This window comes from Falco cherrug, chromosome 2, assembly GCF_023634085.1.
Source record: "Falco cherrug isolate bFalChe1 chromosome 2, bFalChe1.pri, whole genome shotgun sequence".
NCBI classification, from domain to species: Eukaryota; Metazoa; Chordata; class Aves; order Falconiformes; family Falconidae; genus Falco; species Falco cherrug.
In genome coordinates this window covers 85,683,946-85,710,470 of record NC_073698.1, presented here as the reverse complement: position 1 = coordinate 85,710,470, position 26,525 = coordinate 85,683,946, and the positions used below count along the sequence as shown (strand labels likewise).

The 26,525-nt window shown below is 38.4% G+C and overlaps 1 protein-coding gene across 11 annotated transcripts in view; it reads right to left on the bottom strand.

The window, feature by feature from the left end:
- The window catches only part of DMD (dystrophin), a 1,162,157-nt gene that overhangs the window by 752,265 nt on the left and 383,367 nt on the right, over positions 1-26,525 (bottom strand). For all 11 annotated transcript variants that reach the window (XM_055701082.1, XM_055701084.1, XM_055701085.1 and 8 more), the window contains 3 exons: positions 17,320-17,421; positions 17,106-17,213; positions 5,059-5,238 (listed from right to left, as the gene is read on the bottom strand). In XM_055701082.1, coding sequence (XP_055557057.1) covers positions 5,059-5,238; positions 17,106-17,213; positions 17,320-17,421 — 390 coding nt within the window. The remainder of the gene's footprint in view (positions 1-5,058; positions 5,239-17,105; positions 17,214-17,319; positions 17,422-26,525) is intronic.

Genomic DNA, 26,525 nt, shown 5'->3' with positions numbered 1-26,525 from the left:
AAAGATACTGGTTGTACATGTACTGCCTGTTCATATTTGTTTCCGTACAACACCAACTACAAACTATCCACTTAAATGTGGGCAGCTGTTCTTAAGTCCTTTAACTCATGAGAAATGGGTCACTTCTTTTTTGCTTGTCAGATGATGGCTCATTTGTCAAAATGCTCTAGTTATAGCTCCAATGACCACCTCACAGTTTAGGGGCAGTGAAATGGAAAATAAAAGGAAGAAGTTATACCAGGAGCAGGAAAAGCTGTGCACCAGAAAAGCCCTGCTTCTGTGCTTATTGTCAATGTGCAAAAATTAGGAAGACTTTCCAATTCAATTACATGAAAGCCAGTATCAAAAATTCCATGATACTATATACATGTATATACATTATCTATTAGTGCTTGCATCAGAAACTCAGTAAGAAAACTTTAGTTAGTTACTTTAGTTACTGAGACATCAGTTTTCTAGAAACAATAAAGAAGAGGCATACCAGGTAATTAACATCTTTCCCATGTTTTCTTACATGGCAAAAAATAGAGTGACAAGGAAAGGTGGATACTGTTAGCAACCAGATTCTCAGCAGGCAACATCAGTAAACCTAACAAAAACCTGAAAAAAAATCCCATGGCTTCCTGCCAACATTGCCAAATCTTCCACACAGTCTTTTAAACAAAATCATCTTCCCATTCTTTGTCCAGTCTGCCAATGGAAGTGATGATTAGGGAAGTCTGTCACCAATGTAATTTTGGCAGTCTTTCTTAGAGCTGTCAGCTCAATGCTGTGCTTCACCCTCTAGAAATAACCAGCTGCTAAGGCTTTGGAGCAGAATATAGACTACTCAGAAGACTACAAAATTATGATTCAGAAGATTTTTTTTTTCCCTCTGGATTAATTATGTCAGTTGGAGTAAGCTGCTTGTGAACTGCAGGGAATTAGCTAATGTATGAACTACATAAATCCTTTAGAAAAAAAAAAAAACCACACAAAAAACCAAACCACCCAGCTGACTTATTAATCACTACAATATTATGTATTACTACTTTTGTTCTAGTTCCCTCAACAAGATATATTGCCTTTGATATTTTCATCTACAGAAATCATGTCAATATTAAGTAAACATTTCCATATAGTTTTAATAAAAATGTAGATTTTTTTAATTAATTGCAGAGGCAGAAAGGAAAAGCAAATTATAGCTTCTTATGTCTAGGGTTCTATAAAATTTGAGAATAACACCTGATGTCATCTTTCACTGAATTGATTCTGTAGGTAAGAACACTCCAAATAATTGCTTCCTCCTTGTATGCACTTTCGGGTACAGTCTCCCTCTCCTTTTCTCACAAAATTCTTACTACACTTGGTTTTATCCAAAAAAACAATGATAGGATGATGTTTCTGACACCTGAGGTCATATCCTGTCATGTTTCCATTTGCCAGTCAATACCAGGGTACAGTTTACAGTGAAGAAATGTAAAACAATAAACCACAGCTAGGGCTCTGTGGGAATCATCTGCAGCATACTACCAATTACACAGGGGTAACAGTTTCAGCTGGTGATTGGGAGCAGTGCCTCAAAAGTAGGCCATGTAATTACCATATGCTCAGAGTAGTCAAGTCACGATGCTGTAGGGGGTAATGATTTACATGTCAAAACAGTAAAGATGTATTTTTAATGCTTAATCAATAGGAGTGGAGGTTAAATGCTATATACTTCAAAAGGAGAATTGAGATGTGAATTTTAAGTTCATAATCATTCTAATTAGAGACTGGGTAAGAGTAAAAGTACTGAAGATTACACTGCAATGTAACTCCACAAGATGAAGTCGGTTCACATTTAAAAGCGTGCACACACTTTAGTGGGTAAAGGACGATCCTTAAAAATAAAAGGAAGTACAAAACAGTAAGTAGCTTTTGTTAGCTTTCCACGGCCAAAAAAAACCCCAAACAACAAGGAACCCACCTCTTAAATCTAATCACTGCCTTGTTTCATGTATTATTCAAAGAGGATCCAAATAATGACAGTATAGTTTCCCCATCCTTCTCAGTTCATGACAAGCAAATGTGAATCTGAGAAGGGGCAATGCAGACTAGGCCTTTAACCCACTAGAAAATCGTATGGAAAGTGCTAAGGTGACTCACAAGGCTGTACATTAAAAGGCTTTCAAAATACAATGCTAGGCAAGCCTTTAAAGTGCAGTTTCACATCAGCAAGCTCATCTTAGAAACATGTTAAAACTCATCTCTTTCAGAGTGGACAAATTTAAATCTTCCTTTTCATCCTCTACAGGCAAAGGTATGTACAGTGTGTGTATAGCACTTCAGTAGTTTTATGTCATCTTATTTCTCTTTTATGCAGCAGCCTACTTTTAATGCCATCATTTATTACTGCCTTTGGAAGTGCCCTCCGTCATGATAAACTCATAATTTTCCTTAACACTCACTTTTGGAGCTGTCATCTGTTCTTTGATGAAGTGTATGTATGTGAGTGGGGAAGTTCAGATGAAGAATGGTGTTTTCTTTAGTTTGGGAAGGTTTTCAGTAAACTTAGTGAAGTATAATGAAATCACCAAAGTTGAGTTTAGAGTTTCTAAAAGCTATGCATCTAGTCTAAGCAAGTTGTCCTTGTCCTTGATTCCACTGTGTGGTCAATGAAGGAAAGTTGACATTTTCATGATGAGGACAAACTGCTTTTTAGAGGTATCTCTCTCTCTCACCCTTGTTGTCCACTCCTTTGTTGCAGAAGTTTCAGCCATGAGTTCTGATTAGATGCTTTAAATTCACCAGCAATGAATTGCAGCAATGAATTCAGCTAAATGTGGGAAGGCTCACATTCTACTTTCTGGACTTTTCCTTTGGGAAGTATAACTGCTTCCTATGCCTAGTTGGAGAATCAGCTTTGAACTGAGGATGAGGGTGTCTCTTCCATTTAATTTCGTATTTTGCTAACAAGTTATTTATTTAGTGACACTTTAGTAAGAGAAGGAGGGGAAATAACTACCTACAAATATGTAATTATGAAGGTACTTTGAGAATTATTAATGAATGGAATAAAGTTTACTTTGAAGACAGTATCTGTTTGATGAATAAAGTGTACATTTTCAGATAGATTTTAGTGAAAATTGTTGTATTTTTCCCCTTCGTCCAATTCCCCTCCTCCCCAGTCCATGATTAGAGAGAATAATTACATCTTTTAGAGGCATTTTATTCTTGCAGTCTAAATGTGTAAATGAGCGCTGTAATGAATAAATGTATAAACCCTACTAACATTATCTGCCCTGCCTAGACAGAAACACATGGCAAATAGTATCAATATTTCAGAGAGGACATATCTAAACCGTGTAACAGTGCCTTAGGAATTAGTCCTTCATTTAGCACTGAACGTGAAATGTCTCCAGGACGTGAAGCAGTAAGCCCACTACAGCATACCAACTCTGTGGCAAGCAAAGTAGCTTCCTCTTGGAGGAAAACTTATCAACTGATGCATGCTGTTATAAGACAGTTACACTGTTTTGGGAATCCAGAGCTATCCCACCAGTGCTGCTCTATGATGTATGGTTGTACAGCCTCAGGACTGCTCACTTCACAAGGAGACTTTCTCTTCTGTAATCTAAAACTAGTATCTGCTTTTAGGACCAATCAACAACCTAAATATCTCTTGAAATGACTTAACAACTTCAAATCATGTGACCCCATGAGGCCATCCCACATTCAAACTGCACCTCTGAATTTTCCTCTGCATTGAAACAACAGGTCTCCTAAAGCAAATAAACAAAAGTTAAACCAAATTTTCAAGTGTTATAAATGCCATGTAGCACAAACTGGTTTTGCCTCCTGTTACTAAGTGAATTTGTACCCTTTCACCATTTTCTTCTCTTTTGTTCTCCCAAACTGATTTTTCCAACTTCAGATACACAAGACACAGTATCTCAAAGCAAACCAAAAGGTTAAGGTATGATTGGAAGCATGGTTATTGAGAGGTATTCAGATCATTACAGGAAGCATAGCAGTTTTCATTTATTTACCCAGACATAAGTTCGTAGAAGCATTAGTATATAGCAAAAAAAAAAAAAAAAAAAAAGAAAAGTGCAGCATGGTCAAGGGAATTGAATCGAACTGACCAGAACTGTGAGAGGCCCTCCTATGAACAGGACAGGTGCATGCAGTAAAATTCTGCCTTGTGTTATCAGTAAAAAGTCTTCATGTCCATTTTACCAGTCATACAATAATAGCACAAAACCTCCTCAATACCCATGACATAATGGAGTGAAAAAATGTGACCTGATTTGGGTTTTAATCCAGTAAGAGATGCTGAAAAATGGCTAGGAAAAATAAATGTATATGGGTTTGAATACTACACCAGAGGACTGATTTTTGTTATCTGGTTTAAAAAACGTGAAACTTTAAAACCTAAAATTCTTTTTTTAATGTATTACAGTTAACGTGAAGGAGCTAAGAAAAATAGCAATAGATTATATCCTTTTTTTTTCACTGGGATTTTGGCTATAGTATGGATTGATTTCTTTTTTTTCCCCAAGAAAAGTCTCTTTTTATGGCCTTTCTTTTTAACCTGTACATTAGCATAACATAATCAGAGGTAAAACATTAATCTATCATAAACTTTCACTGTTTAAAAGTTATAAAAATATTTTTTTCTTTAGTAAACAGTTCTCACACTAATTTCAGGCTAAGTGCTATTCCACAGACAGCCATAAAAACAGTGCATTTGAAGTGACTTAATAATATAGGTTAAAAATAAATTAACTGGGAAGAGTATTTTTAGTATGGATTGTATCATCCCTGAAAACATAGTTAACAACCCAAGAAAGTAATCAACACTATAAAGAGAGAGCTAAACCCAAGGAGATAAATCAAAATCTGGAAAGTTATATTACAGTTGCATTATGCTGTCCTAAAAATTAAATATATCTCAAGCAATCATGCAGGGGAAAAAAATAAAACAATAAAACAAAAAAAAAACAAAAAACCCAAACAGCACCAAAACTACTTCAAGCATTTAACTGGGAAAGAATTTGACTGTCACCAACTGACAAAATTATGGTTTTAACAAACCTGTTTAGAATTGCTCTCCACCTTCTGCACAAGGCTATCCCAGCGCTGGGCAAAATTTTCAAGACGGCTTTCCAGCTTTTGAGCCACTGCTTTATTTTTCACAGCTATCAGGAGGTCTTGGCTGAGTGACTTCAGCTTACCCATCATTTGCTTTTTCATTTCTAGATCTCCTTTTAGGATCTGTTAAAAGAAGTAACAGCTGGAAGAACAGTAATTTATATGACGGGGGCATGGGGGGGGGGGGGGGTGGGGAATGGGAGGGGGGACACCACCGAAAAATGAACCCCAAACCAACAAACTTAGAAGAAAAATCCTTACGAGAGCATCATAAAGAACCTAAAATGGGTAAGGCTATTTCGTACAAACTCCTATACTTCCATTCTGCTGTCACTGTAAAAACTGCTGGCAGAGCTGACATAGGGGAATGGACACATTGCACTTCATAAAGCAATATAACATGACAGGTGGAGCAACTCTAGACATCACAGAATGCCTCAGGTGGCGACATAAATCAAAAAGCTAACAGCTGTGTGACATTAATAACCTTAAAATGGCACTAATATTAACAACTATATCAACATTTCAAACAACATATCTTTAAAGCTTTTTTGTACTTTGTCATACATTTAATGGTAAATCTCATGGGGAAAAATATTTTCTAGAAAAATATTTGTCCACAAACAAGGATAAAAAAAAAACAAACAAACAAAAAACCCCAAACAAACAAAAAAAACCAAAAACCAAACCAAAACCAAACCAAACAAAAAAAAAAAACTGAAAGAAAATGAGTTTGGTTTTGGCAGTACTGAAAAATCATATATTTCTCATCTTCTTTGGATCCCAGCAGGCTCTGGTTACATGGCAGTAGCTTCCCACGGAACAGGGAATCCTTTGAAACTCCAAGAGCTTTACTGACTGTGCCAAGGGAAGGGCCCTGCAGCTGGGAGCCTGGAGACACCTGTGTACGACCTCTGGACTCAGCAAGCTGCCTTACAGCTTGAACTCATGGATGCTAACAGAAAAGGAGAAATCACCAGTCTTCACATCTCTACTGCAGTAAACTGCCAAGGGATCTTGAAACTCCCAAGATCTATACATGAAAATATGAATTAGACTCTTTAGAGATCCAGTAGTCATCCATAGGTCCAGTTTTCACCTGGGTTTATTTTTTAATGCCTCTACTGGTTTACTCCACTGATTTTCACATCTTAAGCATTAATTTCCCAGAATTTCCTCAAGCATTCCCCCAGAAGAAATCTAGCCATGGTTTCCACTTGGCCAAAAGCCAGCACCAGAAGGCATGTGGCAACCCGGATGGACCTCCTATGTTAACATGCAGCTGTCCAGGTGACAGGCTGCAGGGGATGTCTGAGCCTGTCCTGCTGCAGGAGGGCAGCAGAGATAACAGTGGTGTGAGGTGCAACCAGGTGGATGATCTGCTCAGCCTGGTGGCAGAGCTGAAAGAAGAAGAAGAAAGCTTAAGGAGTTGTCAGGGAGTGTGAGAGGGAGAGAGACTGGTGGAGACACTCTCTACCATCACTGAGACAAATGCACTGGATGGACACATGACAAGAAACAGAGGCTCCCGCCTACTTTCCAGAAGCAGATGGACAGTACCTAAATGACAGGGAGGAATGGAAACAGGTCTCTGCTTGGGGCAGCAGGCGAATCATCCCCCAGCCTACTTCACTTTCCCATGCACCCCTATACAATATGTATGCAGCTCTGGAACCTAAAAGCCAGGAAAATGATGATGTGGATGAAAGTCCATCCAGGCTGGAGGAGTTGCCTGGGGAGAGTTCATCAGCCCCACACATCAAGACCAGTTCTGCTAGGAAGAAAAGAAAGGTGGTTGTCATCGGCAACTCCACTTTGAGAGGAATGGAGGGCCCAATATACTGACCAGACCCAACCCATAGGGAAGCCTGCTGCCTCCCTGGGGCCTGGGTAAGGGACGTTGCTAGAAAATTCCCTTGTCTGGTTTCTTGCTCAGATCACTGCCCATTACTGGCCTTCCAAGTGGGCAATGATGAAGTTTAAATGAGAGGAAATATAAGGGCGACCGAGAGAGACCTCAGAGCCTTGGGGTTACTGGTTGAGGGATCAGGAGAACAAGTAGTGCTTTCCTGTATCCTGCCAGTTGCAGGGAAAGATGGGCCATGTAATCAGAAGACCACACACATCAATACCTGGCTCCAGTCACGGTGTCAATGGCTAAATTTCAGGGGGTTTGATCATCAGTGAGTTTACATGGCAGCAGGCCTGCTGGCAGCAGATGGGATTCACTTGTATCAAAGGGGAAACAGTATCCTAGGTTAGGAGTTAGCAGGGCTCACCAACAGAGCTTTAAACTTGATTCAAAGGGGGAAGGGAATAAAACCAAGCTTGTTGAGAGATGAGCCTGGGGGTGGCATGCCAGGGTTGGAGGCAAGACCGATAGCACAACTGAAATGCATTTATGTCAATGCCTGGAGAAGGGGCAACAACCAGGAGGAGATGAAAGCCATTCTGCAGCAGGAAGACCATGATATAGTCACCACCGTGGAAGCATGGGATAACTCACATGACTGGAGTGCTGCAATGGATAGCTACAAACTTCAGAAGGGATAGGTGGAAAGACAGGTGGCGGGGTAGCTCTGTGTACAGGGAGTTTTTCGACTGCCTAGAGCTGCATGGTGGCGAACAGTAGGGTTGAGTGTTTATGGATAAGAACCAGGGGGAAGGCCAAAAGAGCCGATATTCTGGTGGGAGTGTGTTACAGACCATCCAACTAGGAGGAAGAGGCAGATGAAACATTCTACAAGCAGCTGGGAGAAGTCTCAAGATCGCTAGCCCTTGACCTCATGGGGGAATTAAGCCTACCAGATGTCTGCTGGAAATGCAGCACAGCAGAGGGGAAACAGTCCACGAGTTCCAGGAGTGTGTGGAAGATAACTTCCTGACACAGCTAGTCAGTGAGACAGCCAGGGGAGATGCCCCGCTGGACCTGCTGTTTACAAAGAGGGAAGGAATGGTGGGTGCTGTGAAGGCTGGAGGATGTCTTTGGCATAGCAATCATGAGGTGATAAGAGTTTTTGAATCTCAGAGAAGTAAGGAGCGGGGGTCAGCAGAACCTTGGACTTCTGGAGGGCCAACTTCAGCCTGTTTAAGAGTCTAGTTGACAGAGTCCCTTGGGAGATAGCTTTGAAGGAACAAGGTGTCCAGGAAGGCTGGACATTCCTCAGGAAGGTAGCAGGAGCAGGCTGTCGCCATGTGCCAAAAGACAAGCCATTGCGGGAGAAAACTGGCCTGGCTGAACAGAGAGCTTTGGCTGGAACTCGGAGAAAAAAGGAGAGTTTGCCGCCTCTGGAAGAGGCAGGCAGCTCTGGAGGACTACAAGGATGTTGCAAGGTTATGCAGGGAGAAGATTAATGAGGTGAAAGCCCAGCTACAACTCAGGCTGGCTGCTGCTGTAAAAGATAACAAAACATGTTTATACAAGTGTGTTATAAACGAAAGGAAGGCGAAGGATAGTCTCCGTCCTTTATTGGATGCGATGGGGAGCATTGCCACAAAGGCTGAACTGCTTAATGCCCTTTTTGCATTAGTCTTTAATAGTAAGAGCAGTTGTTCCCTCTGGGTACTCACCCCCCTGACCTGGAAGACGGGGACAAGGAGCAGAATAAAGTCCACACAGTCCAGGAGGAAACAGTCAGTGACATGATGCTCCATTGAGTTGTGCACAAGTCTATAGGATCCACCCAAGGGTACTGAGGGAGCTGGCAGAAAAGCTCACCAAGACACTCACCATCATTTACCAACAGTCCTGGCTAACTGGGGAGGTCCCAGTTGACTGGAGGTTAGCCAATGTGATGCCCATCTACAAGAAGGGCTTGAAGGAGGATCTGGGGAACTACAGGCCTGTCAGCCTGACCTCGGTGCTGGGGAAGGCTATGGAGCAGGTCATCCTGAGTGCCATCATGTGGCACATGCAAGGACAGCCAGGGGAACAGGCTCATCCAGCAGGGTTTTAGGAAAGGCAGGTCCTACTTGACAAACCTCATCTCCTTCTATGACAAAGTGACCCACCTAGTGGATGAGGGAAAGGTTGTGGATATTTTCTACCTGGACCTTAGTAAAGCCTTTGGCAGTATCTCCCACAGCATGCTCCTGGAGAAAGTGGCTGCTTATGGCTTGGATGGGTGTACTCTGCACTGGGTTAAAAGCTGGCTGGATGGCCAAGCCCAGAGAATAGCAGTAAATGGAGTTACATCAAGCTGGTGGCTGGTCACATGTGGTGTTTCCTAGGGCTCAGTATTGGGGCCAGTCCTGTTTAATACCTTTACTGACTATCTGGATGGGGGGATTGAGTTCACCCTTGGTAAGTTTGCAGACAACACCAAGTTGGGGGCAGTGTCCATCTGCTTGAGAGTAGGAAGACTCTACAGAGGGATGTGGACAGGACGGACCAATGGGCTGAGGGCAACTGTAAGAGGTTGAACAAGGAGACGTGCTGGGTCCCACACTTGGTTCACAACCACTCCATGCAACGCTACAGGTTTGGGGATGAGTGGCTGGAAAGCTGCCCAGCAGAAAATGACCTGGGGATGCTGACTGACTGCCACCTGAATATCAGCCAGCGGTGTGCCCAGCTGGCCAAGAAAGTCAACAGCATCCTGGCTTCCAACTGAAATATATAGTGTGGCCAGCAGGACAATGGAAATGTTTGACCCCTGTGCTCAGCTCTGGTTAGGCCATATCTCAAATGCTGTGTTCAGTTTTGGGCTCCTCACTTCAGAAGAGATGTAGAGGTGGGAGAGCATGTCCAGAGGACATTGAAGGTGGTGAAAGGTGTAGAGCACAATTCTTAAGAGGAGCAGCTGAGGGAACTGGAGTTGTTTAGTTTGGAGAAAAGAAGGCTCAGGGGGGGATCTTATTGTTGTCTGCAACTACCTGAAAAGAGGTTGTAGGCAGGTGGGGATTGGTCTCTTCTCCCATGTAACTAGCGACAAGACAAGAGGAAATGGCCTTAAGTTATACCAGGGGAGGTTTAGATTGGATATTAGGAAAAAAAACTTCACTGAAAGGGTGGTAAAACATTGGAACAGCCTGCCCAGGGAGGTGGTGGAATCTCCATCCCTGGAACTGTTTAAAAAACACATAAATGTGGCACTTAGCAACACGGATTAGTAGTGAACTTGACAGTTCGGGGTTAAGGGTTGGAATTTACTACCTTAAAGGTCTTTTCCAACTTAAATGATTCTATGATTCTCTACACCCTCTGTCTAAGCATAGCCAAATTTTGAATTCTCAGTGCAGTTGAGGATTGCAATCTAATCCCCAAGGCATGAAAGTTATAATTAGACAAATATTCAGACAACATAATTTAGTATACTTTCCTGTAGCTGTATAATCCGAAATTGTCATCTGAAATACAGCTCAGTAAAAGAAAGAATCAGCCTTTGTAATCAGTTCTTTTTCTGTTCAGATGTGGTTTGAAACATAATTATCAATGTTGGCTGCAGTTAATATAAACATTTAAATTTACATGTCCCTAAGAAAGACCCGCTAACACACTTTATATTTAAGAATCTGTTTGCATAGTAGCAGATCTAAAAGAGGGAACAGACTAGATATAAAACTATTTGTCATTTTAAAATCTCAAGGCTTGCTATATTTGACTTTTTTTTTTCCCTGCCTACAGTGTCAGAAATAGCTCATGTGAAAGCCACAACATACACTGACTGAAATAAGAAGAAATGGTACCCTATAAAACATGATTAGGGAATTCTGAACAAAAGTGTTCTATTCCCAACATCCTCAGCTGAAAAGAACTGTATGAAACACAAATGAGTTCAGCATCAATCCCACATACATGGAGCTCAATCAGTAAGTGAAGCACAAGAAAGAGGATGCTAAAACTTTCTATGTCAAAGGTCCTACTGTATGCTCACTACTACCTAGTATGGTTTTGTGATAGCTACAGTTAACCTGTAAAAATATACTGAGGGATGCTGTTTTCACATTTCCTTACTGAAAACACGTCAATGTGTTACAGTAACCAGAAATATGCTCTAGTTTTGATTTTTTACGGTACAAGAATAGACCTAAAATATAAATGAACACCAAAATATGTAATTCACCAATCTGCAAGGGGCTAAATGATACTGTCCTCTTTATAAAATTAATTATCAAATAACTCAGCCATAACTTCTGTCAAGTACTTACTGTAAACTCCAATATTTGAACATTACACAGTGGTTTCCTTATTTGTTGGTAATGTTCTATTAGTTGCTTATTTGTTTTCAAGTTTTTAATTATTGATTTTTTCCTCTTCCTTAAACATCACCAAAAGCTCTCTTTGGTAATTGTTTCATTCTAATCAGCCACATTGCTCTAAGGTAATTGTTCAGCTGTAAAGAGATTTATTCCAGTAAAAGATACTCTAATTTCTAATTTATCTCTTCTAATAAGTAAAGAAATTTGCATTACGGGAAGGAAGAGAAGATTTAACTCTATATCAATGGAATATTTACTACAAATATATAGATCTAGATCTTGCATAACTTTGAGTAGGTCTCAATATTTTTTATGAAGAAGAGGAATACCATCACCTTCATTTTACACACTGCAAAACTTAGGCACAGGACATGAAAACAACCTATCAAGCCTGTGCCGTAAATGACAGTAAAATTTCCCCTCAGTTTGTCCATTTGTGTTCTACATTCTCAGTGCACCACATCCTCCTGCTTAGTCCATGCTCTATGTCACCTTTTGCCTTGTGTAAGAATTCAGACAATTATAGTGACAGTGAATAAATGGTGGGTGGAAAAAAAAGAAAAAAGTAAAGTGTTTTAAGGAAATCTTTTTAGAACTAGAAGAGCTACTCATCAACATAAGGGAAAAAAACAATGAAGTCTATTAATATATGCACAAAGTAGTAAAGCCTAAACAGTTTTTCAGACCTTTAGACTATGCAAATACAGAAGAAAGTTAATGACAAAGGAGATAAATTTTCACATACAAATACTGAATGCAACCTCTGAAACATGTCATTTGAGATTCCTAAAACACAAAGCTTTCTTACAAGAAACAAAACTCTGAACAAAAACTCTTATGAATACATATTATGGGTTGATAATTTAAGAAGAAATCTAATTGACTTGATATCAGTTTTAACACAACGTTAGAACTGGATGGATTGCTACACTGACCAACAATGTGTTTTACCTGTTCATTCCAATAACAATTAAAATGTGACCACTAAAGCCGAGAGAAAAAGAGGGAGAGCATCTGTACCAGGTTTACAGGCAAGATTTTAGCAGCCGAGGGGCTGCAAGGGTGAACTTCTGTGAGAAAACACCAGAAGACACAATTCTCATGTTCCAGACATGTCCAGAACCAGTTCCAGACAGCTCCAAAACAGACCCACTGCTGGCTAAAGCTGAGCCCATCAGCGGCTGGTGGTGCCTCTGTGATATCATTAGGAAAGGGTAAAAAACACTGCACAGCAGCTGTAAGAGAGAGGAGTGAGAAAAATGTGAAAACAGCCCTGCAGACACAGGTCAGAGAAGGAGGAGAGGGGGGAGGTCATCCAGGAGCTGGAGCAGAGATTCCCCTACAGCCCATGGTAGAAGACCATGGTGATGCAGGGTGTCCCTCTGCAGCCCATGGAGGGCCCCCACACTGGAGCAGGTGGACGTGCCTGAAGGAGGCTTATGATCCTGTGGACAGCCTGTGCTGGAGCAGGCTCCTGGCAGGACCTGTGGCCCCATGGGGACTCAGGCTGCAGCAGTCTGCTCTTGAGGACTGCACCCCATGGAAAGGACCCACGCTGGAGCAATTTGAGAACTGCAGCTTGTGGGAAGGATGCACATTGCCACAGTTCATGAAGGACTGTCTCCCATGGCTGAGACACCACATGGAGCAGGGAAACAGTGTGAACAGGCAATTTCAGCAAAGGCAACGTGATGAACTGGCTGCAACCCCATTGCCCCCACCACTCAGGGAGAGAAGTGAGAGAGGTTGGGTGTGAGTTGAGCCTGGGCAGAAGGGAGGTATGGGTGGAAGGTGTTTTAAGGTTGTTCTTATTTCTCATCACCCTACTCTGAATTGGTTGGCAATAAATAAAATTAATCTCCTTCACAGAGAGTCCGTTTTGCCTGTGACAGTAACCGGTGAGTGATCTCCCTGCCCTAATGTTGACCAACGAGTTTTTCACCTCATTTTCTGCCCCTGTCATGCTGAGGACGGGGAGTGAGAGAGTGTCACCTCACAGCCAGCCAAGGCTAACCTACCCACAGTACAATAATGTTTGGGACCCCCAAATCTCTCTTTTGTTAGATGGATTTAAAGAAATTTTTTCTTCCACTTCCCAAAGTGTACCTCAACCTCCATGCATTAGAGTATTCTGACACCAAACAGAAAACCAAAGTGTAATTTATACTTTTATTTAAAATGTTTTAACTTGCCTCCTTCTCCCAGTTTGGGAGAATCATACATGAGAAAGAATCTACAGAAAACTAACATTTATTAATAATGGTGAGCCTGCAGTCAAATAATTAGAAAGGATAAAATTTTGGGGAAACACCTGCTTGTTTATATTAAGTGAAATAATCAGAATTTGGGCTGCAAAAATCTTCCAGCAATCCTAAAACTGGAATCCATGTATGGAGATTTTGGTTCAGGAACAATCTCAATCTTTCTGCTTACTCAAAATTGTTACTACTGTCTGAAAATGTATGCATACTGACTACCAGTTTAACAAATGTGGGTAAATGAAATCTTACTTTTAAGCAGTAGTAGTGCTTGCTATCAAAAATCTTGTCTTAACTAAAATTAACAGTGTATTTCCTTGCACTTGAGAAACATGAGATAAAATTACTGTGGAGAAGACACTGATTTATTACTGCATCAGCAAGCAGTAGTTAAATCCCGATTTCTTCAGAAGTATCCTGACCTGCAAATATGCATAAAAAGTACCAGCTGCTCTTTCTTATTTTTACCTTCAATGTGTTACTATGTAATGCCATATTAATGTAATGTAGAGTCAACATTTTTTTCACACTGTGAACGTCTCAACAGACCTACATCACTTCAGGCACTTCAGAAGGCTTAGGACCTTGTCGGAGGGCTGCAGAATTTGAAAAGAGCAATCGTAATGCTAAATGGTTTAATAAAATACTTTCAGAAATATCCTTCATGGCTAAGAGACTGAAATCTGGCTAAAGAATATGACCTTAATCTTGCCAAATTGTGCATATAAGAGAGACAGGAAAAATAGGCTGTAAGCTTTTATGCCATATCATGATATCAAACCTAGCATTCTTACCATCTAACAGGAGAAACTAAAACTGTAATTTCCTGCTGGAAACTGTTAGATAACTGAGGGACCAAGCTATCATATTATTTTATTTTTTTTTTATCAGTAAAAGAATATATGTTTATTGCTTCACAGACTCATCTTTACAATTCTGGAACAAGGTGGCCTAATTATAAAGGTGATTTTTCATGACAGCTTCTCCTTTACTACATCCAAACACAAATCTATGTCCAAAATAACATATACCAAAAGACAGGCCTGATTTGCATGTCAGAGTCAGGATATCATGATCCCATTTTTCTCTATGTCTAAAAGCCAGTCCAAGAAAGCAAAAAATATATTCTCTGACAAGAATTTTCATGTGGGTGATGTATTAATACAAATTCCCCATGTTTCAGGCAAGACTAAAATAGTAAATTCTCATCCATGAAACTCCTGACATTGGCATTGTGTGAAGGTAAAAATATATGCTCACGGGAATTTGGAGATGATTCCTACTAGGTCTAAAATCTGGTAGAGGAATTCCAGTAGAAAAAATTTTCTGCTACAAATTAAAGAGACTAAAGAGACAGTGTTTCTCCAGCATACCATCAAGATTTAAATATCTGAACTACTGTGATATTATCAGCTGTTTCTAAAAACATCCAAGTTACTCATATGCAGAAAAGAATAAGTTGCTGCTAATAAACCCCACCTATTCTGTCAAAGATGACATGATTCTTGTTGCAGTTCAGGAGGATGGAAGAATCACTTTATTTACTCTAGTGTTCATTCAGTTCCATGAAACACTGAAATGCTTTTATGACAGTAATGCTTAACAATTTAAACTGGCAACATAAGGAATTTCATGAGAGTGTATATTTATTTCATGAATCAAATTTATGAAAATACTACTTTTAAAAGTATTTCCTTCTTAAAATTATATTTCCAAGAAATTCTGAAAGGTACCCAAACTGGTCTTACCCTTAACACTTGTAAACCATTAATATCCTGCCACTTCACAATTTGTAATACATTTCAACCCACAGTTCTTATTTCTTCCATCAACTAGCCAGAATCCACAAGTACTAATTTATTGAATAAATCTGATTTTCTTGCCATATTTTTTTCTTCATGAAGGTACTCCAAAGCATCTTGAGTTTCCTCTAATTCATTATGCATCAATAAAAGCCTGGCTTGAAGTCAACTTCAAGATTGTTTACATCTTAGATTACTAGAATTTCTAGGAAGCATATACACTGAGACAACATGAAGAGTTCCCTTCCTTTACAAAGAAGCTGACTTAATCCTAAGTAATCTTTAATCAATGCCCAAGCCTTTACTTCTAAATAAATGTTCTTATTAGCCCCTAAAGAGTTACAGAAGGAAAAAGGAGGGAAGGGGGAAAACCAACCAACCAAGCGTGGTAGAATAATAATTATGATGTTTTAAGATTACATTAACAATCGTAATTGTGGGCCTCAAATTTTGGGGAAAAAAAAAAATGAACTAATTTTACTTTTTTAGTCAGTCTATGAATCAACAGGGTCATTTACCACTAATTGTGGACCATGTACAAGTTAGTTATGAATTAAACAATCAAGCTGTAAGAATTTTAATTAAAACAAACAAACAAATTATACATTTGTATATGTGAGGGTAAAACACAGTTTTAAACACATGACAGTTATCTTAAGCTTCAGAAACATCATGGTATTTTTATAGACCAAAAGCCCAAATGTTAATACTTTTAATACAGAGGGATGAGAAGGGCACAAATTCTAAAATAATTTTTAAAAATCTAAGCTTGAGCCCACTATATATCCAAATAGTTAATAATAAATTGAGAATCATTCATGCCTAAAAATCCTATTACGTAAACTGTAAAGCCACATTTTTAAATATGCTGAGGACACTTCCCCCCCCATCACGTGAGAAACCAAATAATAATACATCTGTTTAAACAGAAGATGGCCAGTTAAGTTCCTATTTACAGCAACAATAATTTACCTATTTTAACAAAAGCATGTACATGAGTGTTTCCTTTAGTTATTGTTACATACAAAAATGGCACATACTATACTATGTTCTTTATAAAGGTCCTAATGCTATAAAATCATTTGCAAGTCTAGGCTGTTACAAATTTTGCCCTATACAGGCACAGTATCTTTCTGGGCCAGTCAGACCTACATTCCTTCCGTGAAGACAAAGTATAGTACAGTATTTTCTAAAGAGTGAGGTAGAGGATAAGCTGAAAAGGGTGCATTTTATGTATGTAACTAGATTCCTGAATACAGTTGAGGTATAGTTGTAAAGCAACATTAATGTCAGCATTTCACAGCTTTCAAGTCTGTAGCTTTTTCAAGGTCAAGAAATGTATAGCAGGTTTTGCTGTATGATAAGTACTTACCCATATGCACACATCTTGGTACATATATAATCACTCACACACAATATATATATACAGCAATAGTATCAACAAATAAACTTTCAGTATAATATTATAGATATTTTTAAGACACCCAAATGCTATTACAGTTCATAAAGTTTTGACTGAAGAGACAACCAAGGAAAACTTCTGTACCTATTCATTCCTTTATCAGCAAGGCCATGACCAACCTATTCCATCCGTGTGAGACAACATCCATTCCCAAAGTATGAAATAGCTGTTCTGTTAAACTATATTGTCTGAGAGTAGGATAAAACCACATGCACTCAGACTCATGAATAAGAAAGTTTAATATGAAATAGAATGAAAAATACATACAGCTAATTTGCGTAGACTGGTCAGCATTTCATTTTGATCTTTAAAGCCAGTAGAATGAATTTTGCTCACAGCATCCTCTTTCTCAGTAAGCCATGCATCAAAAAGGCACTGAAAGAGAACAGGAGAGAACACAATGAAAAGTCTTCAGTCAGGCCTTTCTTAGCATAAATTTTTTTAAAGAACATTCCAATTTATAACTGCAAAAACTATTCACCTGCTCTTCTGCAAAGTGCTGCCATTTACGAAGAATATCCTGCAGAAGGACCCATCGGTCTTCTGTCCACCTGCAGATGGCTGCCCACCGATTTCCAAAGCGCTAGAAAGAAACACACAATACAGGTTTGCATTTGTTTCCTTTTTTCCTTTTCTTTTTTTTTTTCTTTTTTTTTTCTTTCTTTTTTTTTTTTTTTAATAAGTCCGATTTTCCTATGGCATTACAAATTTTTTTGGAAAACACTTTCCTAATTCACTTTTTACAGTCTGAAGCCCTTAAAATATGTTGCATGTCATGATGCAATGGAACTTATCACCATTTGAAATAAAATCAACATGGAGAGAATAGGAAAAGCAATGCAGGCAACCCCAGAGAATTTTAATACTAATCTACAAACAGTTTTCTATTAAGTCTCTGGTACTATGCTCTTAAAAAAAACAAACAAACAAAAAAAAACCACCAAAACACCTCAGTTTAAAAACTTTCTAATGCCCAAAACATAACTAGTTGAAATGTGATTATGGTGACTCAAAGATGTGATGAAGGCAAAACAGTGTCTGGTTTTTAAGTTGTAATATCAGTGCAGTTGATCTAAGTTTTTACCTCTTTTAACATGTTGCAGTGGAAAAAAAAAAAACCCACCACCTTATAAGCTAACACACCAGCAAAAATCAATCCCACTGAGGTTTCCCAGACATTTGTAGCTTATGCAACCATAAATGTTTTAAAATCACACAAAACACTACTACCTTCTCTCTCCCTTATTTTAGCTGAAAAAAAGCACTACTACCTTCTCTGAATTTCCTACTAGCTTTTATTGAAAAATGCCTAAGACAGAGGATGAGACTTAATACTGTAGTGATGGTGTGACATGCTATAAAGCCTTTATTACAATGATTTCCATTGACTTAATTACCCCTGAGTATCACATACAAATAATTCAACCGCTCCCAAATTAAAAAAAAACAACTTATAAAATCTGAAAGACATTTTATACTACTTTACTCTTATTTTTTATCTTCTTCAAAAGCATGTCTTGAAAAAAGGAAAAATAGCTTCTTCCTTCTTTCATATTTATTTATTCAATCAATGATTCTTAAGGGTCCCTTATAACTTGAGATATTATATGATCTATTTTTTTTTTATATTTAGATATTTTCCATAGAGATTATAATTTATTTTTAGCAAAATTGCAGCATCCAAATGGTGGATTTTTAAAAACGAAGGATTAAAATTTGAATTGTTTTTTTTCTATCAGAAATGAAAGGATTTTATTTTGCACTGCCTAGAATATGAAAGGTAAAATTTCAGGATGCCATTTGAATTTGTGGCTTTACTAATTTTATGTCAAAATAAAAAGTCAGCAGATACCGTGTTTGTTATTTAGTAAATACTAAAACCATAACTAAACTTAAAGACTAAACAGGTAGCTGTCATGACATTGAGATAGACCATATTAGGTATTGGTTCATTTCAGAAAAATTAGAACTCTCTCTTTTCAGCTAGCATAATAATGCTATTTTTTAAATATGTCAAATATGTTACACAGCAATACAGAGAAGTATTTCTTTTCACTCACCTACTGCATAAATGCCAAGTAGGTTTTGAGGAAATTGTTCTGTTTGCCTTTTCTGAGCTTAATATCAGGATCATGCTTTTGGTATATATATGGAATTATATAGTGAGTATTTGCTTCCTTTTCCTATTTAGATCTAGAGGAAAATTAGGAAATTTTGCAAATCTAAGAATGTGATTTTTTTTTTTAATATATATATAAAAATTACATTTGGTGTTAGTGTTTGCTTGCCGTAAAACATAATGTGATCAAAGATCATCAATTCAAGCAAACACAAAAAAAGTTTTGAATGTGAATATTTCAGAAAGCATATGTCAATATTAACAGAAACAAATACTTGCTGGTGAAACTTTTATGCCCTTAGCATATAACAGATCACAACATATTTTATCCATTCATTTTACCCACTCACCATTAAATAAAAGTTGTCAAATTGTATGACACAGAACAGTGCAGAAAACTATTCACAGCCAGCTAATTCAAATTTTCTATTTTTAAAAAAAATATTTTTTCCTTTTATGAAAAAAATCATGATTTCATAAATAATATTTATGAGCCTCACAGGCTGAATACTATGTATTTACATACTGTAATGTGTACTCAGTAACACCTTTTCTGCAAAAATTATATTTTTACTAATTTTTTACTAATTTCATTGATTTTAAAACCCAAAGATCTTTATATAACAAAACAATGCATTATTCTTAATTTCATTTGTCCTGAAGCCATTACATTTCCAGTTTAGCTCAACACAGTCTCACCACCTCACCCTCCCTTTTCTCAAAGCCCAGAAGACAACCTAGCAGATCTGCAGTATCTAGCAGTCGTTCAGGTTTTTATGTTTAATTGAACACTTTTTTTTTTTTTTTTTACCTTGACTACTCTGCTTGCTAATTACTTGTTAAAAAATCATAAGCATATCCTTCCTTATAGCTCAGATGCTTCTAACCTGAATCCTGACCTGAGACTGTCTTTCCTAACAGTTCCCACAAGTCGGGGTAATTTTTATTAACTACTCAAAAACACTGCACATGATTAAATGAAGTCATAAGAAATAACTTCTTGTTATTCTTTAATAAGATCGAAGACTATGTACTTCATTTTCCCTATATGCTTTTTCTTCCCGCTATCAGAGGAGAAAAATCTCTAAGTTTCTAAAATTTTATACATACAAATTGTGCGATGAATCACAATCGGTTGTTTTGATGCCTGATTTACACTGAAGTCTATGGATACTAATTAAGCAATGCATTTTAAAAATACACTACAGTTTTTACTGAGGGATTCATAAATCATCTCGAAGTTAAGCAGCAAAGGTTTTGGCACTTCTGATTTAGATTAATGTTTTTAGAAAAGTCTTGTCATGACCAGCTGTCTCTCCATTGGTAATGCACGTGTAGATCAGAATAAATTACACTGCACAAATCTAACCAATAGTTTGCACCTGCCAGAAATTTTGAATTCTCACACAAGCCAAATACAAAGTCTTTAACATGAAAAACATTTATTTTAAGCAGAATCTCTAAAAAGAAATGAATGGACTTCCATAGACTATGCTTTTTGAAGAAAATTTCATTCTTAAAGTGTGCAATACCATGAATTATGCAAGCTCTTACATCCACACCTTGCAAAGGGACTTATTTAATGAAGATATATATTGCATATATATATACACGTGCCTGGTTGTAGAGGAAAGCTTGGAGTTGGTGGAAATATACACTAATCTACACAAACAAATAACAAACTACTTATTACTATTTTATTAATATTTTATTAAATAATTACATGGGATGGATAATATATTTGAAATAAACTTTACAGTCATATTTAACTGAAAAATCATATTTAAATTATTTATATTTTTTCCTTGTCTTTTAAAGCACTTCCAAAACACTAGCTAAAGAATATAAAGATTTCTTTTTCTAAACTCTTTTCAGGACAACAATCTAAATATTCTCCATTAGAATATGAAGCAAATTAAATTAATTAGCCCTATACAATACAGCACCATATTAGATCATGAAATAGGGGTATCTACAAAGTTCAACCTGGTTTGAGCTATAGACTCAGTCTAGGATCATTAAATCTACACTTATATGGCTCCTTTTCTACCCCTAACTGTGATTCAATGCAGTTCCATATGAATACATACCACACATACTGGCCCATAAATCAAGTAATCACACATAATGAATGTCCTGGTCATTGGTATACAACCATCATTTTCCTTGACGTGTATGATAGCAACAGCAACAAGCACTAACAAAGGTGTATTGTCAAGTTTGTCCTCAGTTTCTTAGTTCCTCCATATGAGTCAGCATATTGTATTCAATTGCTTAAGTTTAAGTTACGTTAACCATAGAGTAAGCCTCAAACTCAGTTCCCTATCTGTATATGTATGCTTTTTATATCACGCTTCTATTATATTGCATTGTTTTAATGTTTTATAAAACAATAAATCTTTCATTGCTAAAAGTATTATATAAAAATCCTCATACCTGAGTAATTTTTAAATATCTCACATTCAAGCAGCTGACTTTTCTTAACAACCCTCATAAAGAAATACAGTTTGCTGTCAACGTCTGTAGTAACGTCTTCATCAGCTTGCCTTTATCACTATGATACACCTTGAAATTTTTTTTTGTTTGCTCATATAGAACACACCAGAAACTCAAGAGTAGAAGATTAGATATCTGGCTCTGCATTTACTCCAAGAAATTTGCATACTAAAAAAAATTTTGCTGAGTCAATACAAAATACTATTTTCAGCAAATGATTTCAAAAAGCCACAAAACCTATCTTTTGTTTTGACTGAACAGTTTGACAAAACATTTAATTTTAATTAAACAAGTGAAACAACTAAGTATCTGCAGTGATAAAAGGGTTGATACTATACCCTGCTTTAAACCTGTTATTTCTCATGAGAGATCATAACAGCCATGACACCAAGATACACTGTTTGGTTGAACAGATTTAGGACACAAAGTTTCAAGTCAGAAATACCATGTCAGAGCTGACTATTTATAAAATTGATATTGACTACTAAATCATATGGTGATCAGCTTTACCTCCTTATTCACATCAAATAGTATTTGATTCTGTAAACAGCCTGTGTGACTTCTGGAAACTCAGGCTGAACCAAGGGTTTTGTTCCCAACACCTGGGAAAACACATCTCCAGAGAAACTAACTGAATCCAGACTAAAAAGTAAAAAACCTTCCTGCTCCCTTGAAATGCCTATTTTTTACAGCCATATCTGGAATTTTCAGAGAAATCTGCATGTAAAAGTTTGTAGGAGGTAACTTCTTGTCACAAGTACTCAGTGAGCCAACTAGAACAGACATCCTCTTAGACTTGCTGTTTGTGAATGGAGAAGGACTCATGGGGGGTGTGATGGTAGGTGGCTGTCTTGGCCACAGTGATCATGAACTAATTGAGTTTAAAATTTGCAGGGTAATGATATAAGAGGACAGCAGAGTTGCTACCCCGGACTTCAGGAGAGCAAACTTCAAACTATTCAGGGAGCTATTTAGTAAAGTAAGCTGGGAATCTGCTTTTAAGAGCTTAAGAGTTCATGAGTGCTGGTTAGTTTTTAAGAACCACCTTTTAGAAGCACAGGAGCAGGCAATTCCATTGTCTTGTAAGTCAAGCAAGCAGGGCAGACCACCTTGGCTGAACAGGGAACTCCTTGTGGAGCTCAGGAGGAAGGAGACACTGTATAATCTCTGCAAGCAAGGTCAGGCCTCGCTGGAAGAGTACAGAGTTGTCATTCATTTTTGCTGGGAGAAGATACAAAAGACCAAAGTTCAGTTAGAGCTGAAACTGGCCAGTTTTGTGTCAGACCACAAGAAGGGCTTTTTAAAATATATTAAGAGGAGATCTAAAGAAAACATTGGACCAATACTTGCTGAAGATGGTCATCTGACTAACAGACATGAAGAAAAAGTAGTCACTCAATGCATTTTTTTGTCTCAGACTTTAATAATACTGACAGACCGTAGGCTGCCTGGTCCCCTGAGTCAGAGGACCATAAGTATGGGACCGGTGACTTCCCATTTGCCAACAGTGAAATCGCAAGGGACCAGCTGTATCAGCTGAATGTTCACAAATCCATGGGGCGTGATGGGATTAATCCCAGATACTGAAGGAGCTAGTGGATATTACAGTAGGACCCCTCTCAATCATCTACTAAATGTCTTGGGAGGCCGTGTGTGTGTGTGTGTGTGTCTGCTGACTGAAAGCTTGCCAATGTTATTCCAATCTACAACAAGGGTGTGAGGGAAGACCCAGAGAACTACAGACCTGTTAGTCTAACCTCAGTTCCTGGAACAATTATGTAGAAAATTATACCAGGTACTGCTGGAAGGCATTTAAAGAGCAACACAATCATCAGGCGCAGTCAACGTGGATTCACAAAGGGAAGGTTCTGTTTCACTAATTGGATATCGTTCTATGGCAAGGTCACCAGCTGAGTGGATGAAGGGGAGTGGTGGATGTAGTTTTTCTAGATTTCAGTAAGGCTTTTGTTACTGTCCCTCACAGCATCCTTCTGGACAAGTTGTCCAACTGCGGGATGAATGGGTTGACGGTGCACTGGCTGAAGGGAAGAACTCAAAGGGTTGTAGTGAGTGGTCCACTCACCAGCAGTGTTCCTCAGGGTTCAACTCTATGGCCAATTCTGTTCAATATATTTATCAACAATCTGGATGCAGGAGCTGAATGCACTGTTAGTAAGTTTACTGATGATATCAAACTGGGAGGTGCTGTTGACTCTCTTGAGGGACAGGAGGCCTTGCAGAAGGATCTAGGTAGATTGGAGCATTAAGCAATGATTAACAGGATGCAATTAACAAGTATAAACGCTGGACTCTGCACCTGGGACAGAGTAATACCAGGCACAAGTATAAATTGGGAGCAGAGTGGCTGGAAAGTCACCCTACAGAAAGGGATCAGGGGGTGCTGGTCAACAGCAGGCTCAACACGAGTCAGCAGTGTGCCCTGGCAGCCAAGAGGGCAAACCACATCCTGTGGTAAATCAACTAGTTGGTCAAAAGAAGCGATTACCCCGTTGCATTCAGCATTGGTGTGGCCCACTTTGAGTGTTGTGTGCAGTTCTGGACCCCACAATTTAAGAAGGATGTCAAGGTTCTCAAACGTTTCCAGAGAAGGGCAAGAAAGATGGTGAAAGGGCTGGAAAGCAAGTCCTAGGAGGAGCAGCTAAAGGCTTTGGGCTTCTCTAGTTTGGAGGAAAGTAGCTGGGGGGTAACTTCATTGCTTGCTACAGCTTCTTGAGGAGGGGAAGTGGAGAGGGAGGTGCTGATCTCTTCTCCCTGGGATTCAGCACCCAGACGTGTGGGGATGGTTCAAAGCTGCATCAGGGGAAGTTTAGACTGGACGTTAAGAAGCCTTTCTTTACTGAGAGGGTGGCCAAACACTGGAACAGGCTTCCTAGAGAGGTGGTTGACATCTCAAGCCTGTCAGTGTTTGAGACATTTGGAAAATGCCCTTAATAATATGCTTTAGCTTTTGGTCAGCCCTGAAGTGGTCAGGGAGTTGGCCTAGATGATCCTTGTAGGTTCCTTCCAAGTGAAACAGACTATTCGTTAACATTCCTCACTTATTTTGATGTATTTTTACAAAAACTACCCATAAATAATCTTCAATCAAAGCATAGTACCCTGAATAATATGAATATATAATAGACAGTGTAAATTATACTCCTGTCCCTCAGCAGGGGAAAAAGCTATCAAGAAGGCTTTGACACATATGACACAGATCTTTTTCCAGCACAGACCCCAACCCCTGAAGCCTGAGGAGGGCCCTAATTTGCACTAGCCTGCAAGAGTCGTTAAAGGACCTATTGTCTACTGGGTATAATTAGAGAAAAAAAGCTCCCTGCATTCACAGCTTCTGTATGTTATACAGCCAATTCTCTGGGCTGAAGATAATTTCCAACTTCTTTTTCTGGAGTAATTAGTCAGAGCATAGGAACAGATTTGCTAGTATAGCAAATATATATAAATATTACAAGTATATATATATAACAAAATATAGCAAGTATAGCTAGTATAGCTCTGATTTTGCAACATTAGATATAGATTTGAGCCTTACTCAGCAGCTGCCTTTTGTGAAGTCTCTGAACTGAGCCTATTGGGGGTCTAGAAATTAGAAGTCTCAATAGTCACTTCTCAGCAGCAGCATAAACAGAGTCTCACATGTCACACACTGATATGTCAGATAACCAATGTTACGTAAAAGTGGGTTTAATAGTCACACTCACCAAGGGTAGCTGTAATCTCTTAAGACTATCTTAGCTTAACAGCTGTTTGTAAGAAAAGAACTGTAATTGTGTTTATTTTTCCAAGCAAGGGTAACTTTTCTATGGATAATTTGCTTCAGGGGACACTTTTGGCTTCTATGTCATTAGCTGCCACTTAAATAGGTTTTTTTGGCATATGCAATAAATCTTAAGGTCTTCTAGAATGTTCACTTGAAACCACTATAGATCTTTGTGATCCTGTTGAGACTTAAATCTGTAAGTGACCTTGTTATGGTTGTTAAAATTGTTTTGTACAGATGCATGCATAAATATATGCATTCAATACATATATATTTATATCTATGAAAATGCATTACCTGTGGTGGTGCATCTCAGACCCTCCCCTGGGCTGCTCTACAATCTCAGGAATCCCCATTAGGCCTTAGCTTCTATGAAATGAGTTGGACAGTTAAGCATCCCTTGACAGTACTAGCAACTCTTGCATGGCTGAGTTGGGAAACTGCACTGGCTGTACTAGGAACATTCCTTATCTGAACACCATCACCACTTGATAGCCCTGAACGTCCCTTAACAAGACTGGAAACACTCTTCATTACAACTCTGAGCGGTACAGTACATCAATAGAATTTTTTTTTTTAAATATCCATTAATTACTGACTATGATTGTGGCCAGGACAAAAAATTACAGATGACTAAAGCAAATCATCTCCAAACCTATAAACAGCAGTCCTAAGTGTGGCCCTTTATGCTCTCCTAGACCACAGCAGACTGTCAACAGCATCTCCCTCTGAGTGGAACACCTCTCAGAGCTCACAAACTCCCAAGTCTGCAATACTAGGGGGACCGCTGCTGAAAGCTGATGATGGGGGCACGAGATAACTTTCCTACTTCTCAAGGCTCAACCCTTTGCTCATTAAGAAATGCAAATGAATTCAATGTATTTCACTGAACTTGAGCTGAACTTTTAATAGGTATATACGGTTTTACATGTATCTCTATGCTTCTGTTCCTTTGTGTCTATGTGCATGTGTGTGTGAACTATTTACTAACCTCACAATAAGTATAGCATAAGCATTACCACTCTGAATCCATGGTTAAGCCACTTTTATAATTTAAGTAAATCCCATTTGATTGTCTTTGTAAACAATAAATTAGTGGATGATTAAGTGCTGCTAAAACCCTATGATCAACCTTAAACTCTGATTATTCCATATATCCTTAAGGCATACACTGTTGACCAAGTCTAAGACTATGGATCTATCCTCACCTCAACTCTATGAAGTGTTTAGAAAGCAAGGGGGTCCTCTCTGAACCTTGTGACTTAATAGGAGGATTTCCCTTTCTCCTTAT